The sequence below is a fragment of the Pollachius pollachius genome (assembly GCF_949987615.1).
Source record: "Pollachius pollachius genome assembly, chromosome: 5".
Classification (NCBI taxonomy): domain Eukaryota; kingdom Metazoa; phylum Chordata; class Actinopteri; order Gadiformes; family Gadidae; genus Pollachius; species Pollachius pollachius.
The window spans coordinates 19,357,265-19,378,425 of NC_136938.1; the positions used below are offsets into that span (position 1 = coordinate 19,357,265).

General features: G+C 40.0%; 1 protein-coding gene across 1 annotated transcript; it reads left to right on the forward strand.

Moving 5' to 3' along the window:
- Positions 1-13,052: 13,052 nt before the first annotated feature.
- hnf4b (hepatic nuclear factor 4, beta) lies at positions 13,053-20,138 on the forward strand (the record flags this gene model as incomplete). The annotated part of the gene is made up of 10 exons (XM_079736408.1): positions 13,053-13,158; positions 14,264-14,420; positions 15,347-15,468; positions 16,647-16,756; positions 17,448-17,603; positions 17,812-17,899; positions 18,126-18,278; positions 18,995-19,252; positions 19,498-19,611; positions 20,014-20,138. The coding sequence occupies 10 exons, from the start codon at positions 13,053-13,055 to the stop codon at positions 20,136-20,138; spliced, it is 1,389 nt and encodes a 462-aa protein (XP_079592534.1).
- Between the last annotated feature and the right edge of the window lie 1,023 nt (positions 20,139-21,161).

Here is a 21,161-nt window from a genome sequence, read left to right on the forward strand (position 1 = left end):
GAAACAGTCCTGTTAGCCACAGGCTGAATGGGTTTAATTTTCACCATGTGCTGCCTTCATGGTTCCATGCTTTCCATTCCCAGTGCACATTCTTCACAAATTCAGTAGCTTCCCTCTCCAACATTTGTTAATGTTGTTGACTGTGGATGCTTTCCACAGTTCCATGTTTACTTTGTATCCCTGGCCATTCCTGGGCCACTCTAATTACCCACAGCTGTTCCCTTGAATGCTTTTGTTGGCCCGTCTCTTCAAATACAGACTCCTCGTTTCAAAGTAAATGATAGAATTGCAACAGACTGAACGAAAACAGTGATTACTAAGGGAGCACCATGGTTCAGTGGAACAATAATATTTTAGGATGGATTTTTTTTTTCATCCATCACTCTTTTGGAAAACACCTATTAACTAAGAGACAATTGGTAATTTAAATACCAAACCTTCAGCCCTCCCTTCAATATCCTTCAAAATAAGAAGTATTGGTCCTGCCTTGTCAAGGCAGGACATATTCCTTTATCAGAGATAGATCAGTCCAAATTGTCACGTCCAAAGTGCTGCACACACAATTAACCCTCGTTGATGGCAAACACTCTATAAGTGGTGACATCTTCCTTCAAGCCACAATCTCACATCCCTTCTGCCCCCTGCTTTTTCTAGGTCATGTGTAACCAGAAAATGTGTTTTATCTACATTTTGGGGCCCTGAGAAGAGAGGGAGAGAGAGAGAGAAAACAAGGCACCGAAAGAGATACTAGCTTCTCTCTGCCTGAAAGACCATATCTGCATTCCCCTTAATGCCAGTAGTGTAACAGCACATTTTATACTGTCTGGGACCCAAATTGGTGTTCTGAACTCTGCATATTCCTTGAGTATAATCTAATTAGGGGACAGTGCCAACGGGGATAAAAAAAATGAGAGCATTGCAAACTTTGATAGACTGAGATACATGAAAGTGTCTGCAATCGCACATCATACCGGGGAAGGTGTTTGAAACTTCAGAGCCTAGCTGGGAGGTTTAGACTGACTGAACAAACCAAAGTACACTCTGGTCTGTGTGGTGGGTGTAAACATAATGCTAGTTGCTGCAACATCAGTTACTGTGTGACTGCTTTGAAGTCTTGTCATGGATTTCTGACAGACATTCAGCATCATGTTACTGAAAGGACAGGTTTAGGAGCTGAGATGATGTGTACAGTGTTGTTTTTATTTATGTATTTTTTTTTTATTTTCTACTGAATGTCATGGTATTTAACATTTGGACATATTTTGAACATCTTGCAAGGATTTTTGGTTTATATTCAGAAATTAAAACATGGGTATTGAAGAGTGATATTTACTAGAATACTAATATAAATATATAGGTAGGCCCACTTATTTATTTTTATACATATTTTTTTAATGAATGCACTTTCCACATATAAAGATTGTCATTCATAGTCAAAAATAAAATACTTAAATCAGAGACAAATAATTATTTTATCAGGAAAATATTAGCCATAGATGAAGAAGTGATTGATTGGGCATGGCACTCAAAAAGAACAGCTAATGTGACAGCAATGAGGTCTCCAAACCCATTAGGAGTTGAGCAGCTAGCCATAGGTTGGTCCTAGATCAAAGACAACTTCCCTGTGGAGGCAAACTAATGAAGGCAAACTATTCATACTTAAATATGTTGTAAATGTTGTAAATCTGCAAACAGCTCTCCAGACAACACAGTCATTCATAGTATGTAATTCGTTTTTGTCCTTAAAAAAGTACAATATGTAGGATATATACTTAAATAATAGACATACATATAAACATTAATCTATACATATACAATATAATGTGCATACATGCATAGATACACACACACACACAGACACACACACACACACACACTTTCACAAAGGTAGGATTTGGTTGGTTTACATCCCAGTACACTGCTTTCATGAAAGTTTCTCCACTAATTAGTTCAACATTTTTGTACAAAACATAGCTGTCAACTTAATTGACACTCACTAAAGTGATGAAGGGACAAATTGATCTGTTAAACAACCATAACATATTTCAGAGGGATGCAACTACTACACACTTCCAAATATCTCCTTGAGAAAATGTCAAAATATATATTATTATACAACTCAAAGTCAGCTAATAACTCAGGATTGTAGGGTGATCTGCGTCGATATTTTTCAGTGCTTGAGCCCAGAATCATTTTTATCCAGTACTAATAAGAGATTACTTTTGTCTTAATTTGGAGAAATGCATCAATGTTTATAAAACAACTAAAATATTGGCTTGTGAACTGTTTAATCTGCATGTATGGCTCAAGTGACAGGCATAGACATCTACATAGTTTTGAGACCCCTCTATTTTATTTTATTTTTAGACAAATTTCAAGGATTTTTAGGTGTGCAATTCACACATCGTAAATACCCTTTGACGCGTGTCTACTAAGGTTCCTTTTTCAGTGATGGAGTGGAGCAACTCAACTCGAGGCTTTCAGCGGTCATGCCACCTACCCTTTGATAGGGAGGGTGCCCCTGGCAGGATAAAACCATTAATTTTGATAGATGAGCCATGTTTTACCTTCTAAAACGATGAATTAAACAATCCTCATGTTGCTATTTTGAACCTACTCAAATAGGAAGTGTGCCCGTCTGTGAGAGCGTGCATTCAGTGAAGGTGGAGCTACATCGATTTCACCCATGTAATCGAAAAATAGCAACGTGTGGATTGTTGAATTCATCCTTGTAGTCTTGTAGTTTTATCACCAAGTTTTTGCAAAATAGCACATGGCTCATCTATAAAAATAAATGTTTTTGTTCAGCCAGGGGTACACTTCCTATCATTGGGTAAGTACCTTGGCACAACACCAGCAAGATCTGAGTTGAGTCACTCCACTCCACCACCAAAGAAGAAACCTCAGTGGACTTGTGTTGATCGGTAGTTACGGATGTGTGAATCGAACACCCAAAACACTTCAAATCCAAAAGAGAAAAAGAGATTGATTCTGTACCTGTACTGCAATGGCACCTTCTTGGAGTGGACATATCGTGCAAAAACTATGATGGCAGCTTTGTGTCAAAGGATCTTCCAGCATTGTGTGAGCATTAACATTTGCATATCAGACAAGAGAAAAGTGTATGATGCCTGACAGTTCAATAATTTAACAAATAAGTTTGCATACAGATACAGATTGCTACAGATATCCTGCGTCTGCATTGATGTCCGATTTGGTGCAACACCCTCACTCGGTATGGGTCAGCAATGCTAGCTTGACACACACCTTCACCAAAGACCCTCGTCTCTCTGTTTCGTTCCTCTGCCTCAGCCGGCTGGACAAGAGGCTCAGCCGATTCCCCCGGCCTTCTGGTCCGTCAAGCATCCATTAGCTGTATTTCCTCCTCTTGCTATATATGTTTTGTATATATCTACCGTATTTCCCGCACTATAACGCGCACCGGATTATAAGGCGCACCTTCAATGAATGACCTATTTTAGAACTTTTTTCATAAATAGGGCGCACCGGATTATAAAGCGCATAGCATAGAAGATACTGCAGTCAAACGTTTGACTGGGGATGCGTTATGCATCCACTAGATGGAGCTGTGCTAATTGTATAGCTCGTCACGCGCAACGCAACTGTGAGGACGAGTTGCTGCATTTAGCAGATATAAAACTGGAACCTTTATGACAAAAAAGTAAAACACAATTACGCAGTTCCAAATCTTAAGATTTTTTAAATATCTTGCAAACGTGAATGATACAAAGTAGAGCATCGCACCCTCGAATCTTGTAGTGTGGCCAGTCTTCCGCCCGATTTCCTGGCTCTGTGATCGTATAGCGTGACCTTCCTAATAGTGGAGGAATATCTGTCGTGTGGTCTGAACCAGCCATAAAGGGAATGTCAACAAAACAGTCAGACAAAGTCAAACATTATTAAGCGTTCTGACAACTTTGTTCATTTGTAAACACGAATTGATCCATATATAAGGCGCTCCGGATTATAAGGCGCACTGTTGTTTTTTGAGAAAATTACCGGCTTTTAAGTGCGCCTTATAGTGCGGAAAATACGGTATATGTTTTGTCTTGACATAGATAGATGCTATGATAGGAATACTATAAAGCAATACTTTTTGGTAAAATATTATATTTTACAGTAAAACTGTCAATCATAACCACATCCCAGTAGGATTCCCACTTTTATATTAAATGTAGTGGTATAATTCAACAATGACTTGTATTTACAGTAAGAATAATATTATTGTTAATAGGAATACAATATATCTACAGTACAATTATTTACAGTAAGTAACTTGCATTTACTGTGAAAATCACTACAGTATATCAGTACATTCTTTACAGTGTAGGAACAGAGTATAATGACTTTGGTATTGAAATGGGTGCCACTTAGCAGTCCTAATGAGCAACAACAAGCCGCAGGAAGCCGAATAAAGTTTCTCACCAATCTCTCGCAAACTCAAACTAAAAGAAAATTGTTTTGTGAACACATTAATGGCCCTGGCAGCCTAGAGTGATATTAGAAAGGATGCCTGCCATGTTCTTTGTAAATGTCTTTGGAGGACATTGAATGCCAAAACCCAGAAGAAACCCTATTCCACTTTCCAAGCGGCATCTTAAACTCAAAGCCCATCTGCAAGGGGACAAGCCAAGGCTAATCGAACAACAGATGACTAATATATGATATTTAATTATTCTTTCCTTCTTCCCTACTCTTATTCAATTATGACAATGTTTTTGGATATATTTGTTTTGTAAATAAAATATAAATAAAATAGTTTTGCCAATGACTTCCATTTATTTTACCATCGGCCACCACTTTTTGGCCACACAATCCCACAATAGTAAGGTTACCCCCTTCCTAACGCTACGTTTTTGACATAAAGAAACAGGGAGTATCAGATGGGAAGTTTTGTCGATTTCTTCATTTTAACATTTGATTATATTAACTTAAGAGATAACCATTAGTAAATTAGTACTACACCTTTAGTAAACTGTTAATTAGCTGTTATTTAATGCTAGTTAGTGCATTAACTAATGATTGAATGAATAAAGGGTTAATTAATGTTATATGACATTATCAAGTGTTACCAATTCGTCATTGTTAACGTGCTCAACCAGTTGTTGTGTTCCTAACAAGACCACTATAGTTGTAAGTCCTTTCTCTCTGGATATTTTTGAGTTTTAGGCCAAGTCCTCCATGGATTGTAGTGCATTTCGTACTACAGCCCAGAACGATTAAATATAGCCTTACTGACTATTTAAGACATAGCAGCGTCCTGCCAACCTGCAGTCCATTCCCTTTCTATGTAAGCCAGCATGGAGAATTTCACAAGACCCTAATGAGACACAATGAAACTTGAGCGGAGCATGAAAATGGCCGCTGGGTTTCCCTCCTTCCTACTTTGCTTTTGAACCTATGAAAGCAGAGGATTTTTATTAATTTTATTTAATTATCCCACAAAGCCTTTTTTTGCACTGGGCCATCCTTTTCATGTGCTCTACTCCCAGTGTGTTAGCTGTGTAATTTAATAAAGTCTCATTTAAAAGAGAAGTTGATTAAAAAATTAGGCTCCAGTGATCACCCCAGCCTCTATCCCCCCCCACCCCATGACCAATATTTTATATTATGAACATGTCGGGCAGAAATTATCACCCCAGGACAAATTCATATTTTCCATGAGATCACATGACACCATGTCATGGATGGCGCCTGTTAAAATAGCACCACTAAATGGAGGTAGAGATAGGGCAGCTGAAGCTCCTTCTCATCCATATCTCAGGCATTCTCTTTTTTCCCTGCCGTCCGCCTGTCATTGATGTTGTTGTTTTTCTTCATGTATAATTCAAGTAGATCTACTGACACTGACAGCAGGTGACTTATTTGGAGAGGTCTACTGCCTCTGTGAAGTGAATGACGACAGTGTACTGCAATCTCCAAAAGGACCATTCCCCGGCAGCTGTCCGTGGCTTGGTTGGAATGGAGAAAGGTGCCGCAAGCAGTGGCTTAATTGTTTACATGCGGCATGATGACTCTTTGAAATACAATCCATCACTGCTGTCTCAAGCTTTGCATCACATGCACAAAGACTGTTTCTGGACCGTCAATACCTCGTGCTTGAGGAAAACAGAAAGAAAGAAGAAAAGTATCCGTGATAAATACAAAAGCTACTCTGCACCTAAATGCCTTCTCACTACGGCAGAAACATAATCCACACAATTAATGCTTGAAATTTATAGCCTGGATCTTGCCTCAGTTTTGAAGCATAAGTTATTGATTTGGAAATGAAAACCTGTACTCCTCAAGGTCAAATCCAGTCCACCCTCATTACCGCTCTGTCCTTGAGAGGCCCTACACAAGGGCTGCTGCAAGGAGCAGGGAGGACTGCTTTAATGAAGGTGAATTTAATGGGATTTAATGTTGCTGGGGGCAATGGAGCAGCGGAGATATGGTTTTAACAAAGAGCAAGGGACCAAGGGTACAGCCCAGAGAGAAGCCATTTTCCTTTCCTTTATTTATTTCACATCCTCCCCCCCCCCTCCCACCAAAGTAAAAACACACCACATCTTAGTCATAAGTGGGTCCCCAGAGTCAGTGATTTCACTTGTGCTCTCTGGACTTTATAGGGCCTATTTTTCCACATCACTATTCTCAATGATACTCTCGTGTTATTTCCTTTAAAAAATCAGAAAGAAAAAAAAAAGATTGAGAAGAAATTAGTTCGAGCCCTTAACTTGGAAAGAGTACTGCAGGAATTGCTATGCTCTTTCTAACAGCGGTATTCAACCATACCAACAGAAAATGAAGGTCATGAAAAACAAGGGCAAAAGTACAAAAGGCTTAAAACCCTCTGTGATGATAGTATAATTAAAATGACACCTTTAGAGATAACATAGAACAGGGTAATCTGAAGCTATACATCCATTAACTTTGTATGTCCTTACGCCTGAGTTGTCACAGTGGATTCAATCCTCCAATCCCTTTTCTCAGTCTAAAGTGGGGGTGGGTGGGTGGGTAGGTGCTTGACTGTTGCCTCATAAGTTAGGACCTCCCATATGGTCTGATTGGGTGCCTCAGGGTTGCGTCACACAAACATTAAGGACAAGCAGCACAGCAAACAGTTGTCAGGTTTGCAGCCAGGGTTCATTATTAATAGTGTGTAGGTGTCAGAAAGCCCCTTTGCTCCATGCCACTTAGCCTTCAGCGAGGTCACAGCTTTCATGGCTGCATACCTTGAGCTCCCGCAGCTTCCATGAAAACAATGTGTGCCGTCTGGAAACAATACTGCACAGCTTGCTTGTACAGTAATGCTCAATAAATATGCCAAAGTCTTAAGAAAGCTAAGGAAGAAAAAACTCTGGGTAACTGGATTTGGATTCATTGTTAATAATACCTTTCAAACGGATAACTGAAGGTGTGTTAATCCAACAAAGGCAAAGGATATGAGAGTTGCTAGAGAAAAAGTCAATGCTTTCATATATGGGATATCTTATTAGAAACAAAATAATAACTGCACTGTTGGCTGATAAGCTAACTCAATACTGATACCTGATCATGCTTCACTTCTGGGCCAGGTAATCATTTCAAAGCCTTCACCTCTTCCTCTTTCCCCTCATCAAAAAGAGAGCATCCGGAAGGGCCGCGTGTTTTAGCCTAGCTGCTGAATATGCTGAATGATTTCCCCCAACTGCATTTTAAATGCTAAATCACACTGCTGACTTTGACTATTTTATGCATCTCAGCAGGACTCAATCTTAACCATTTAGAAAAAAAAAACTAAAGTGTACTTGAAAAGGTCAAATGCAGGGTACATAATTTAAGACATACTTTAAGTATCAGTCAGTACATGTCTCACCTAATTAAAGTAAGGGCACCATTTTCAAGTTCACTGATCTTTTGCCAAGTTCCGCATGCGTGGATGCAGTGCTTCAGATGAGGTTACAGGCAAATGAGGAAATGGGAGGCGGGTTGCAGGTCTGCTTGCCCTCATCTCTGTCCTAAGACATGTGGAGAAGAATCCTGAATAGCGGGGATAATAACTCTCAAGTTCACATAGAATTCACAACGCACATAGATCGGCCACAAAACTGTTGAACCTGATAGCAGGTCTGAAACAGGCCTGCATAGAAAGTGCTTTACTGTGTTGGACTGTATTGGAATGAAAGTATTGAATAGCACACTTCTCTAGTATGCATTTGACAACCCTAAGCAAATTGCTCAGTATTATGACAGCATTTGAATCGTGGTGATGAAAAGAAAAAAAAGTTTGTTAATTAAATAATAAAAGTTAATTCCTTCATCGTTTTTAACCCTGAACTAAAGAAGTGTGAGGCAGCCATTTAGTTTTAAAAAAATGACACTTCAAATTGAGTTAGGAATGCGTGTCTATTCTATCTATTCTATTTTCCATAATACTAGAACGACTCTAATGGCAATGAAATAGGCTAAATTGTCCACACATCTGTGTTTCACATTTGATCCTTGACTTTCATTGGAGCTGTCTGTAATCGCTCGGACATGACTAATGGGAAACATTAAGTTCAAGTTTGGGAATAAGTGGTAGTAATTCAAAAGAATGTTTTGACAAGGACAGCCTTATTTTAATTATTATTATTATTATTAATTGAATTAAGTGTTTTTATTAGCAATCATTTCTAGAAACAAGTTACTCAGAGTTTCTGTACAGTTTTAAAAGGAAACCATGTTCAAAGCATATGAAATGGCCAAACCACATTCCCAACATTAGTTGCAGTATGGGTGTCAAACGCTTTGAATGCAATTTCGAACACATGATGAAAAAATAAGTAAAGCGGTTACAAAGATCCCTATGTGTGAATAGGATATTGGGTTTCTTGTTGACATACCAAAATAAATAGTTAAAACAGATGAATGGCATATGAAAGCCTCTTCAGGAGGCTGCGGAAAGACATATTTTATCAATTTTGACAGGCGTAAGAGGTACAGCAGAGGGGGATCTGTGCGTGAATCCACCCTGAGCTTGTGTGTGAGGCTTCCACCCACATGCAGTGCCCTGAACTTTATAAGACCTGGTGGACACTCAAAGCAAAACGAAATGTACTCTATGTCAGTGGCAACAACATCGTCTATCAAATTTACATATGGGCATCAAAAGCTTCACATGTCAGCTTCAATCATCGGGCTGTGAGCTATGATATGTGTGTATTAAGATATGCTAGTTTTTATGTGAGGTTTTGATTTGTTTGCAAAAATGTGTGAGCTTAGATGGATAACCAAGTTGACGAGGTTGTAATGAGTGAGATGGTTTCATTTGTAAACAATTCTGATTCTGTTCCAATTTATTTTCAAAAGTCGACAATTTCAATCAGGTCCATCAGTTTTTGCTGTACTTCTACGATAACCAAGAAGAATTGCCTCTTCTCGTTTTCGAGTTTGGCAAAAATGGTTACTAGATGTTAATAGATGTTAATATATGTAGAATATGTACCTATAGCACATTCAAAAACAAATTCTGCTTGCAAAGGGAATATTCTTTTGTATGGTTTATATTTGTGTTGAGACTAGTGATTGACCTACATTTGCTTAATTTTACTATTGTTCTTTCTCTTCTCTAGTGGCAGCTAATCTGATGCTTTACGTTCTATATTAACTCTGCTTTCTAGGTGATGCTTTATGTTGTTGTTGTTGAATGCAATCTCATGAAAACCAAATTTGAGACCAGACACAAAATGTGGACCCTCGGTCGGGTTTGCTGCTCGTGTTTCCATTGCACCCCTCGGTCTTCAAGGCTTCTTTGCAATGTTTTGATTTGGCTCATTGCTCTGTTCAATTTTTTCACAAGGGGAGGGCGGGGGGGTTGTGTAGTTTCCAACATGTGCTTCTTGAAAGCACAGATGCCCTTTTGCAGAGTTGAAGACCCAGCGTTTTCTCCGCCCATTCATGGGTGCAGACATGTTTCCACCTAGGTCCATCTGGAATGCACATCGGACCACGCTGCTTCTGGGGTCAATTGTAGGCCCTCTTGGAGGCCGTCTACAAAAGCCTGCCACACCCGGTGCAGCCTGGGACAGCGTCTCTCCCAGTGAGCTTGCTTCCATGATTGATGGCCACCTTTCCATTCTTTATCGCCTCACTAAATCATACGCGTACCATGCTTTTATAACCACTTTTTGCTGCTTTGTTTAAGCCTTAGCCCAGTTTTTGGAAGAGGAAGGGGGGGAGGGGCTCAATGAAGTTTCATTCATTTCTTTCTCGTCTTCTCTGTTTTCACTTTCTACATTAGGAGTGCTCGGATGATGGGGTTGGGTGATGTGCGCGTCACGCCTCATTTTGAATGTTTGGATCAGAGAGCGCCTTTCAGAGCTATATGATGAATTTCTGAATGTCTTTTAAATTATATTCACCAGCATACATTATTCTATATTGCTATTTTCCCGATAATATGACAGGTTTATAGGATTTGTTTTTGTGAAATAGTATTAATTATTAACGGGATGGTCCACCTTGGTGTTTCTCCCAGCACAGTGACTGACAGGAAGACAGTGAGATAGACAGGAAGACAGTGAGGTAGACAGGAAGACAGAGGGAAAGACAGGAGAAGCAGAGGGTCAGAGAGAAGACGGCTGAGGGTAGCTCTTCTCACTAGGTGCAATAAATGACTAGAGAACTGACTGGTTCACACTGACTATAGAACTGACTGGTTAACCCTGCCAAGATAACTGACTGGTTCACGCTGACTAGAGAACTGACTGACTCAGACTGACTAGAGAACTGTCTGGTTCAGAATTCATGAATGACCGAGTCCATACGAGATCATGAATTTACCAAATGCGAGTGCAGTCTTTGGTGATATCTTCAAACATCAATCGAATCCTGTATGTTGCATTTATTATTCATATTGCTGTATCATTTAATGATGGATCCAAACACAAACAGTGTTCAAGGTAGTGTTTCTGAATAACATTAAAAAGTTATCATATTAAAGCCAAAATTGAGCCAAATTCTATTCACAGATAATAGTGACTTAATTTTCAGTGTGCTCTCCACCATTCATTCGCTTTTTTGCAGAATTGATGCATGTGAAGTCTTATCTAGTTTGCACCAAATATGTGCAGATGTGTAATGCAGGTACTGTGTCAAACCTGCAGACGATCCTTATTTTTTCCACTAACTGGACGTTGTTTATCTTGCAACTGCCAGGCATCGGAAGCTTAGCTCTACTCTCCTGTTCTATCTGCAAGCCCAGTATGATGCACACAAAACTATGCCATTCCTATCTAGATCAAAAGTGATTCTACTCAATTCTGTTCCCAATTTTATGAAAGGAGAACCAAAAACGATGAGCTTCTATTAAAAAGATTAGGTTTCATTATGTCCAGGAAAGATGAGAGCAAATGACTATGGTCATTCACACTCCTTTAGTCTTAAGGAGTGTAAACTTAAAGGTTGTACTCTGTCGCCCCCTAGTGGGCCAAGTACATCCTAGCCAGTCATCAATGCAATACTGCATTTTTCACAAACATTTAATAACCTAGTCATATATTCAGGAAAAATCTTCCAAACGTTTGGCATGAAAACAAACAATATATTTTGCTAAATATTTACTAATCAAGCACTACTTTTGCATACTGCAAAGCAAATTAATTCCATGCAAGAAATGTTGAACACTATATTGAATCCTGTAAAGCTGCTGTGGTGAGACTGGGTGAGTAGGGACGTCCAGGCTGCAGTCTTGCCACTGCCACTTCCATCCATCAATCACCTGAACAGTTTTGGAGTGTAGGAGGCAGGGCCTGACGAGGTCTGACCCCAAACCCGGCATGACATTCAGGGAAGGAGTGTCACTCAACCAGGAAATCCCATTACACTAAAGTATGATGGATATCAGTACTGGAAAAAAACTCATGTGTGGTCTGACATATAATTTGTTATAATTTGTACAAAAAATATATATATAAAATTGCTATGAAGACATTCACATTTATATCTGCGTTTTAGGCTGACTTGCCTTAATTGCCCTTTCTTGTATGAGTGCTTACTTCTTTTCATTTTTCATTTTTCAAAAAGTATAAGAATGCTCACAGCAGGCAAGGAAAATATTTGCGTATACTAAATAAAACTATACTGAAGCAATTTAAGAGAAGCTTGAATGGGACAATATAGTCTAAAATCCACCTTTTCAGATATTATGAGATAATTTCTCATATATATCTCAATACATCATTTGGTATACATAGTAATAATTTTTAAGGAATGCTTGAGTGTAAATTGTAATTTAATTCAGTTCAATGGCAGTAAGGCATTTGTTTGACAGACAAAATCTATCTTGCAGGTTTGCGTTATCTGTATCAAAGGGGGCCCGGGCAAGGTCTATTTGCAAACATGCACTATCAGACCTTCTAATCAATAGCAACAAACAATCGATGGCTGAGGACAAAGGTGAAAATAGATGAGAAGCCTTTCCTAGTTAAGGAAGTAAAATGTTTCTGAAAACTATTGAAATCAAACCAATAAATGTTTCAACAAATACTGTACAATTAGCATGGTATTTGCATATAATGTGTTTGATGATTTGTCACAACTATGCCTTAAATAGATGACAGACAGAACTTTTTTAACATTGGATAACTGTTTTTCCCTTGTTGGGTGCCGAGGTGTACATGCGATGTGGACATTTCAACGTACGTCATACCTGTTTGGCTTTATTCTCTGTTTGTGTTTGGCGTGGGATGACTCATGTTGAAATGTCTCTGAACCCTCCCTTTTATTAAGGGACCCGCCAGCAAATCAAAGTTTCCCTCTTGCATCTTCCAAGTTTCATTCTTAAGGTTAAGCACACCAAACAGCTCCTTGTTGACGACTCTAGCAGGATCCTAATCAAGCCACCACAAGGCATTGTCACACAGACGATGGGGTCAGAATAGATGATGTTATCATGCTCTGACCAGACCGAGAGGACACTACAAAAACAAGAAGGGCAGGGGGAGTCACATTGTCTGTGAGGCTGTTATTCGGGCTGACGTAGTAGGATAGTGTGAGTGAGCCTTAGAGCCATAAGGTTGAACGGGACTATGCTAAACCTGGACTGCAGTGAGTATAGCGCTGCCTTCGCCCAGTCCTTGGCCATGGTGGGATTTGACAATACAAGGGAATTACATATGCATGTAAATATATCAGGTATGATTATGTGTTGAACTCATCTACTGCAATGTGTCAGCAAATGTTTATTTGTAAGTGTAAACAAAACAATTAAATGATAATACCGTTTATGGGGCTTGCACATCTGAATGCATCATGGGATATTTTGTTGTACTTCGCAATATTAAGAGGATTCAAGAGAGTTGAAGTACTATGAAATCCTCAATCAATGTAAATATGCCGTACCCCAGTCTAATGAAAACTTTGTTTTGCCACGTTTGTATGAGAGACACTGTGGCCGTTTCAAAAAATGTCTCCTCATAAAACCTACATGATGACTTTGCTTCCAAAATGGAGTCATTTTAATGTGACGTCGCAATGTACAGGCCACATAGCTGTAAACGTTAGATCCTGGTCTGTAATTTTAGTGAGGTTACTCGGTTTCTTATTTGCTTCAAAGACCTTTGCAAAGAAAAATGTGTTAGGAGGACCTCATTCAATAAAACAGGTAGACTATCCGCCAAGATTACATGATGAAAGACATGAACATACAAGGCTTGTTGGTATACATGGTTGTTCGATTTTTCCCACCTAATCTAGTAAATCATCATTTGCATTCTGGTGTCCTGAATCAGTCCTTCTCCTTTGAACTTTAAATAGGGATGCTCCGCCAGCAGAATACTCTACAAATGCAGCTAAGCGGAAGGCATATGTACTCTAATCTCTTAATTCAATCTAACTGATCTTTGACCATTGAAAGCCTTCCCATTGTTAAAATGTAATCCCTGGCTGCTCTGACTTCAGAAACTAAGCATGTGATTTACATACAATACTGCCTCGGGCCAGTGCACATATTTGCACTCTGAATGCAAGTTACCAATTGTCAATTAAAATAAAAGCATTACATCCATGTGTCCATCAACACATGGAAACATGCGGTCATACAATTTGTTCTGTTTCAACCAACGGGAAATCCCAATGATCGCACGTGGATCACTCAGGACAAAAATGGAAAGACCTACAACCAATCAGTCATCAGAGAAGTCTGAACTGGAGGGGGGCTGCCCCCGCGAAGAGAGTGTACATAGAGCACTGTGCTGCAAAGCCCTAGAGGAACTGACATCCATTATGTTTTAATTAACAGAGGCAACAGTGGGGGCAGCATCTGCTGATAGCAGTGCCATCCTGTGCTCCATCTGTGCAGACCGGGCCACCGGCAAACACTATGGCGCGTCCAGCTGTGACGGCTGCAAGGGTTTCTTCAGGAGAAGTATCCGCAAAAATCAGAGCTACACTTGCAGGTGAGAACCATCAAAAGACAACACATAGTAAACCACAATAGGAGTTGGTCTACTGTGTTTAAAAAATGTATATGGATTGATTGATCGTGGAGGAATTGCATTAGAAGGGGGCTGCCCATTTATATCTTCATATATTTTACAGTGCGTTCTGCAGAGTCATCTCCTATGTAACGCTACCTAATGATCACATGCATGTAAGCAGCACATGTGATCATATCATTCTTCCTTACACATAGCCAAGAGGGCTCCAAGGCCCCTCATCAGCATGTTGACCCTCACTCATTGCTCAGATTCACTCTTGTTCCAATCCAATGGTCATGTTAGCATAACCTCCCTTGAAATACGTTTTTGGATAGACACACACACCTCCTCTCTACACTACAGAAGGCTTAGCTGAACGTACCTCCATAAGCATGTATTAGACCTAATAATGTTTCCTCGACACACATTACTCTCACTGCTTTGCAAATCAAGCATTGGAACTAGTGTCACAAAGACATCAAGTAATATACAATGATTTATGCCTTCCATGGCAGTAATTGAATCAGTTGCAGAGTGAGATGTATCCTGTTTGAGAAAGATAAAAAACATGTTGACTGGCATAGATACCGGACTCTGTCCAGGCATGAATGCAATAACCTATCTGCAATAACAATGGACTGAAAATCAATGGTGAGATATAGCAGCGGAGGCCCGTCTTTCCCTGGAGAGGGATTGACGTATCGTATGTGACAGTGAAAAGTGTACACCTCTGTCTGAGTGGTTGTCTGCCTTGGCATGTCCATTGTCAACAACAGCCTAGCAGACTTCTTTCAAACAACACGGCAACTTCTCAGAAAGTCTCCATCGGCCCCGAAATGACAAATCAAAAGCCTTTTCTTTGCCTGAGAGTGCAGTTTCTCATCGTCTCCGTCTTTCGTTTTCAGGTTTAGCAGGCAATGTATTGTGGACAAAGACAAAAGAAACCAATGCCGCTCCTGCAGGTTGCGCAAATGTTTCAGAGCTGGGATGAGAAAGGAAGGTGAGAGAACCATAACTCTTTCAAAAGGTATGCTTGCCAAAGTTACGTACATACATTCTAGTAAGGTATCAACATACGGTTAAAAGCATGAGCATACAGCTGCAGTATCTACCTAAAGTGCATGCCAAAGTCAATAATGGTGTGTGTGTATGTGTGTGTGTGTGTGTGTGTGTGTGTGTGTGTGTGTGTGTGTGTGTGTGTGTGTGTGTGTGTGTCATTAGCTGCCATAGATAAGTCGAAGAAAGAGATGGGGATTAGAGGGGCCATGACATCACACGAATAATTAACATGCCTGTGTACGGCCAAATATTTGCTCTGTAACTTCAGTGCAGAGATTTCATTCTCCATATCCCTATACAGGAGAATGGTACATGAAACAAAGTTATGATACATCCCTTCAATCGAAGGGATTTAGTTCAAAGGGTACTATAGCTGAGTGTTTAAAGAACAATGACCTACGCTTGTCGGCACCAGTGAAATGTCAACATACTACTGATCTAAACATTTCAATGACTTTTCTTGAAGTATATCTTGGTTAAACTGGGGAAATATACCATCTCCCACTGCCCACCATTTCCAAAAAGTATTTATCTTTTGCACATTTAATGCCATTACATAGGTTTTGTATTGCTACAGAAATATCAGCATGTAAAATGATTTTATGTATGATTGATGTGTATTATATTATTTGTCTAAAGGAGAAACACTATTTGATTGTCAAGATAAAGGCATACAGGGAGCTGGAAAAGCAGGAATAGGCTAGTCTTTCAGATGGCTCAGATGACCCCAATCCATCTCCTAACTGATGGTCCGTAGAAGAATCATCTGTGACACTGTAACATAGAGCTATGTCATTATGGTAGGCCAGGCAGGTCTCTATCTCATACGCCAGCACCATGAATAGGCCCGATAGGCAGATTGGTTGTCGAGCAGGCAGCTCTGATGACTGATTGCTTGGAGGCAGGGGTCTTGTTGTCAACCTTGGTGAGGCCTATTGGAACTAGGCCGAGCCCATCTGGTGACCCTCCTTCTAATAACCACTCGTTAAGAGGTTGGCAACATGTGAATGCCTTTTCTGTTCAGCATGTTTCTCACACAGTTAATGACTAGGAGGAATTAAAGGAAACAGTGTTGTTAGACAACATCAGATTTCAGTTCATTTGCGGTTGTTGGTATGGTTACTAAATCCCTTTTTTGCTCCTTAGCCGTGCAGAATGAGCGCGACCGCATCAGTAGCCATAGAGCTGAGGGTCAGGTAGCAGTGGGCACTCTTTCCATCAATGTTCTGCTTCAGGCAGAGGCCAGTGTGCATCAGGTAACTAGACGGTACACCTCTCTTACACTCTTACTTACTGATACAACACACCGGAAATCAACTCAATTATTACATTTCCCCACACAACCTGGTATTTTTCATTATAAAACAAGCAGAAAGAGGCCAGCAATGGTAGGGATAAAATAATGCACATTCAATAGGCATTTATTCACCTCCCTGGAGATCCGAGCTGTAGGCTAGATTCAGTTACTCCTTAGAAACTACCAAATTGCCCAGGGACCCCATCTAATCATAGACTATTTAATTGCAGTGCTATAGGTCTGGGATTGTGTGCCAACGTCCAATTACCTTCAAATGCATAATAACAACCAGATAGCACTCTGTTTCTTGTGAAAAGAATGAACAGAAATGAATTGGATGATTGACAAACAGACCACTTAATGAAGTAGGAGGGTTTTCCATCTTGGATTACTTATATTATATCCTGATGTTAGTGATGAGCCAAGGCCACCATACTACTTTGTAAGACTCGTACCGCAAGGGCTTTCCACACCTACTGATGCAACATGATTCCCATTCCATCTTCATCACACACACACACACACACACACACACACACACACACACACACACACACACACACACACACACACACACACACACACACACACACACACACACACACACACACACACACACAAAATCCTTCATTATGATTTGCCACCCTTAGTTCCTAACCCTGCTCTCGCCAGAGAGTTATGATATCGGCACCAAGAAGATAGCCTGCGTCGGCGACGTGTTCGACTCCATGAAGCAGCAACTCCTTCTGCTGGTGGAATGGGCAAAGCGCATCCCTGAATTTTGCTGTCTACCAGTAGATGACAGGGTATGGATGCCAACGGACCAAATCACAGCTTACGAATTTACACATGGTGTACAAACTATAAGACAAAAGTCATGTGTATTTACCTTGGTGGACCAACTTGCGTACATTTTTCAGTGGTGGGTGACGTTTTGCATGACTACCTGTCTGCCTTTGCATGACTACCCTTCTGAGCTAAACGTGAACTAACTGTGTCTCTGTGTTGCTGCAGGTTGCCCTGTTACGAGCCCACTCTGCAGAACATCTTATCCTCGGAGTGGCAAGGCGCTCCTTACCTTACAATGACCTCATTCTTTTGGGTTAGATGTGCCTTTTACCCTTAACAATTTAATTCAGTGGAAAAAAGCTCAATCCTGGAAATAAAATATTCTTAGGTTTTTGATAAAAATTTCTTTACATTTATAGAAAAAAACTATCCCTCTCCCTTAATGTAGTATGACTAATAACATAGCACAAATGACCAATTCATGCAGACAAATGAAAGTTATCTGTAGTTTTACCTAAACACATATTTTTCTTGCGCAGGAAATGACTTTGTTATTCCAGTACAAGGTGCTGAGATGGAGGTGTCCAGAGTGGCTTTCCGTATTCACAAGGAGCTGGTTAAACCTCTGAGAGAGCTCGACATCACTGACAAAGAATTTACTTGCCTCAGGACCATTGTCTTCTTCGCTCCAGGTCAGTCCCTCAACACCTCATCTGTGCTTTTTGAGGACTTGAACAGCTAAACTGACATTAGATAATAGTAAAACATTGGATTTATTTCAACGTCAATATTGATGTTCAACGTCAGTATGCATTGTGCATGTGCCTCTTGTAGTTAGACATGAAAAGGCAATAAGGATAAACACAAGGTATGTAGTATATTTTGCAGTTTCATGATGGGAGGTTAGAAGGCCAGTGCAGATGATGTAGGAGAGACAATGAAAGGTTACAGTAGCCTTATTCTATTTATTAATTTTGCATTCAGTGTCGCAAAGATTTGCAGACGTTATCGACCTTATGGAAGATGTAAAACCTTCTGCCTTACCTATCAATGGGCATTCAGCTCCGTATTTATACCTTCAGTCTTCTTACCTTTCCGACTTATTAATTAAAATGGCCTGGATTACACATTAATTCGTCATCGGTCTGATCACCCCAATTTTATAACTCAAAAAATTTCCAATAAAGACCGGACACATTGGCTTCAGGCTATTTTGGTAGGTCTAGCTCATTAACGCAAACATAAACTTGCAGCTTGAAGTAGGTCTGGGAAAATCTCAAATAGTTTTGAGCGTCAAGACCTCAGATATCCTGAGACATCCATTGTTAGCTGGAAGTCAATCAGGAAGAGCCAAAGCACTAGCATTCTAAAAGTCTTTCTTTTTCTAACCTTGTTTTTCTTCTGACAGATTGCCTGGGTTTGGGGTGCCCTCAGACAGTCCGCCATCTGCGTTTCCAGGCGCACGTGTTGCTGGAGGAGGTGACTAGCGGGCAGAGGGGGCGCTTTGGGGAGCTTCTGCTGACATTGCCTGCACTGCAGAGTGTAGCCTGGCAGATGGTGGAGAACCTCCACCTGGCCAGACTTCTAGGGGAGGCCAGTGTGGACAGTCTGCTGCTGGAGATGCTGCTGGGGGAGGGAGCCGCAGCCCAGCAGGGATCAAGCCTGGGTCAGTACTCGTACTCAATGTATATTTGGCTCGTGCTGATGCCAAATAAGCCTGACTCTGAAACAGAAGAGATTTTTGATTTTATACATGGTGTACAAGCGTATTTAAACAAAAAGGGTAATGCTGCCTTTAGGCCTTTAACTATCTGATATGATATTTATAAATCTTCACCAGAGAGACCTGATTGAAGTATGGAAAGAGTAAACGAGTAACCAAAATGACTTGTACACTCTGACTTTCCCCAGGGTCTTTCCCATCTATGCCAATGCCTTCTGACAGCAACTTGACCCCAGACCACTTGTATGGACACAGATCTTTGCCGAGCCATTTCACCTCAGTCATACTTCCAGTACCGTCATGTAAGGAGCAAATAATCGCATGTCTTCCTCGAAAAAAGAAGGGATGAAAACGTCCTGTATGATTGTCTACTAGTCTGTAGTGAATTACATAAAACATCGGCACCATGGTAAAGATTCAATATTGAAGTAAGCAATTTTTTCTTAGCTAATGCTAAGCAACGCATAGGAATTTACTCAACCCATTGTACAGGCTCGCTTCATTTCATCTTGACCTATTCTAAAATAGATTATCTAAAGAAATCCGGAAACACTACAATAGTCCACATATAACAGTGCATTCATATGAGCCTCTTTTTTTTTTTTCCTTAATGCAGCATTTTACGTTTTGTTGATAGGTAGGCGGCCCCATGTCTGTTAACATGCTGGTGGTGATACCGTTTTGTCTGTCGCGATCTTCAACAGCTCTCCAAGAGGCCTCTCTGTTGCCCACACAGGCTGGCACCGAGGAATACAGACACAGCGAGGCGGCGAACATCAACACACTAGCTTCCCGAGACATGTCAACCGTCATACCTGCCTTTAGGTAGTCCCTCAAGAAACCAAAAGCGGAGCTGTAGGCTCGGTCGTTGGAGTGAACCCCGAGTGACATACATTAGCATTCACAGCTCACAAAAGACACCCACTCAAAATGCCATACGTGTCCTTACTTTAGCACTGTTGGAGAACCTCATGATGTATTTATTATTAAAATAATACATCAACATCAAATAATAATGAATAAAATCGAATTTCAATGAATATGATGTTATTTTCTTATGGGTACATTTTGTGTATCTTATAACTTACACAACGTGTAACAATATTTTGGGGGGTTTTCTGTTCTCACCAACTGTCCGTCGAAAATGCACTTTCGTCAATGTCCATGTAGTAGCCTAAGGATTGGAGTAATTTCTTTAGACTATTGTAGTAATAAAAGGTTCAAAAAGTAGGCAATGAAACGTCTCTAAATGGGCTTAATGCATCGTCTACCAAATAACTATATTTAAAACATAACGGTTAACGGTTTCAGTCAATTTAGAAGGCAATCAATGTGACAGGTAGCAGGTGCGTGGATCTTCTTGTAATCCACACCTCTGGGTTACACTATTTTAATAATTTGCTGGTCAATAAATTGCTTTCAGTTTTTTACGTTTTTATTTATATCCCATTTATTGGCCAATGATGTTTGATTATTTTTATTTCATTTGTATTAACTTATTTAAGTTTGAATTTTAACATGTGAAGAAATTTTGTTTCAGAACAAGTGAGCATATCACCAGCAGATGGCGCATAAAGCCCGTATATAACGTAACATTTCCACTGTGGCGCCTACTCCTATAATCAAGTAGGCCTAATTTTCACCCGAGGACTGAGAGTAGAAAACTAATTGATGTTGTATTTTAAAATGTATCTATTTTCAATTTGCTCAATAGTATCGCTCATATATTTTTAGAAGATATTGCGTTAATCCTTTATAATCAATTAGAAATAAATACATATTGACAAGGCCTCATCAGGCCACCATGTTGGTCTATTCGTAGGATTTCTGGTTATTTAATTTCTATATCCTC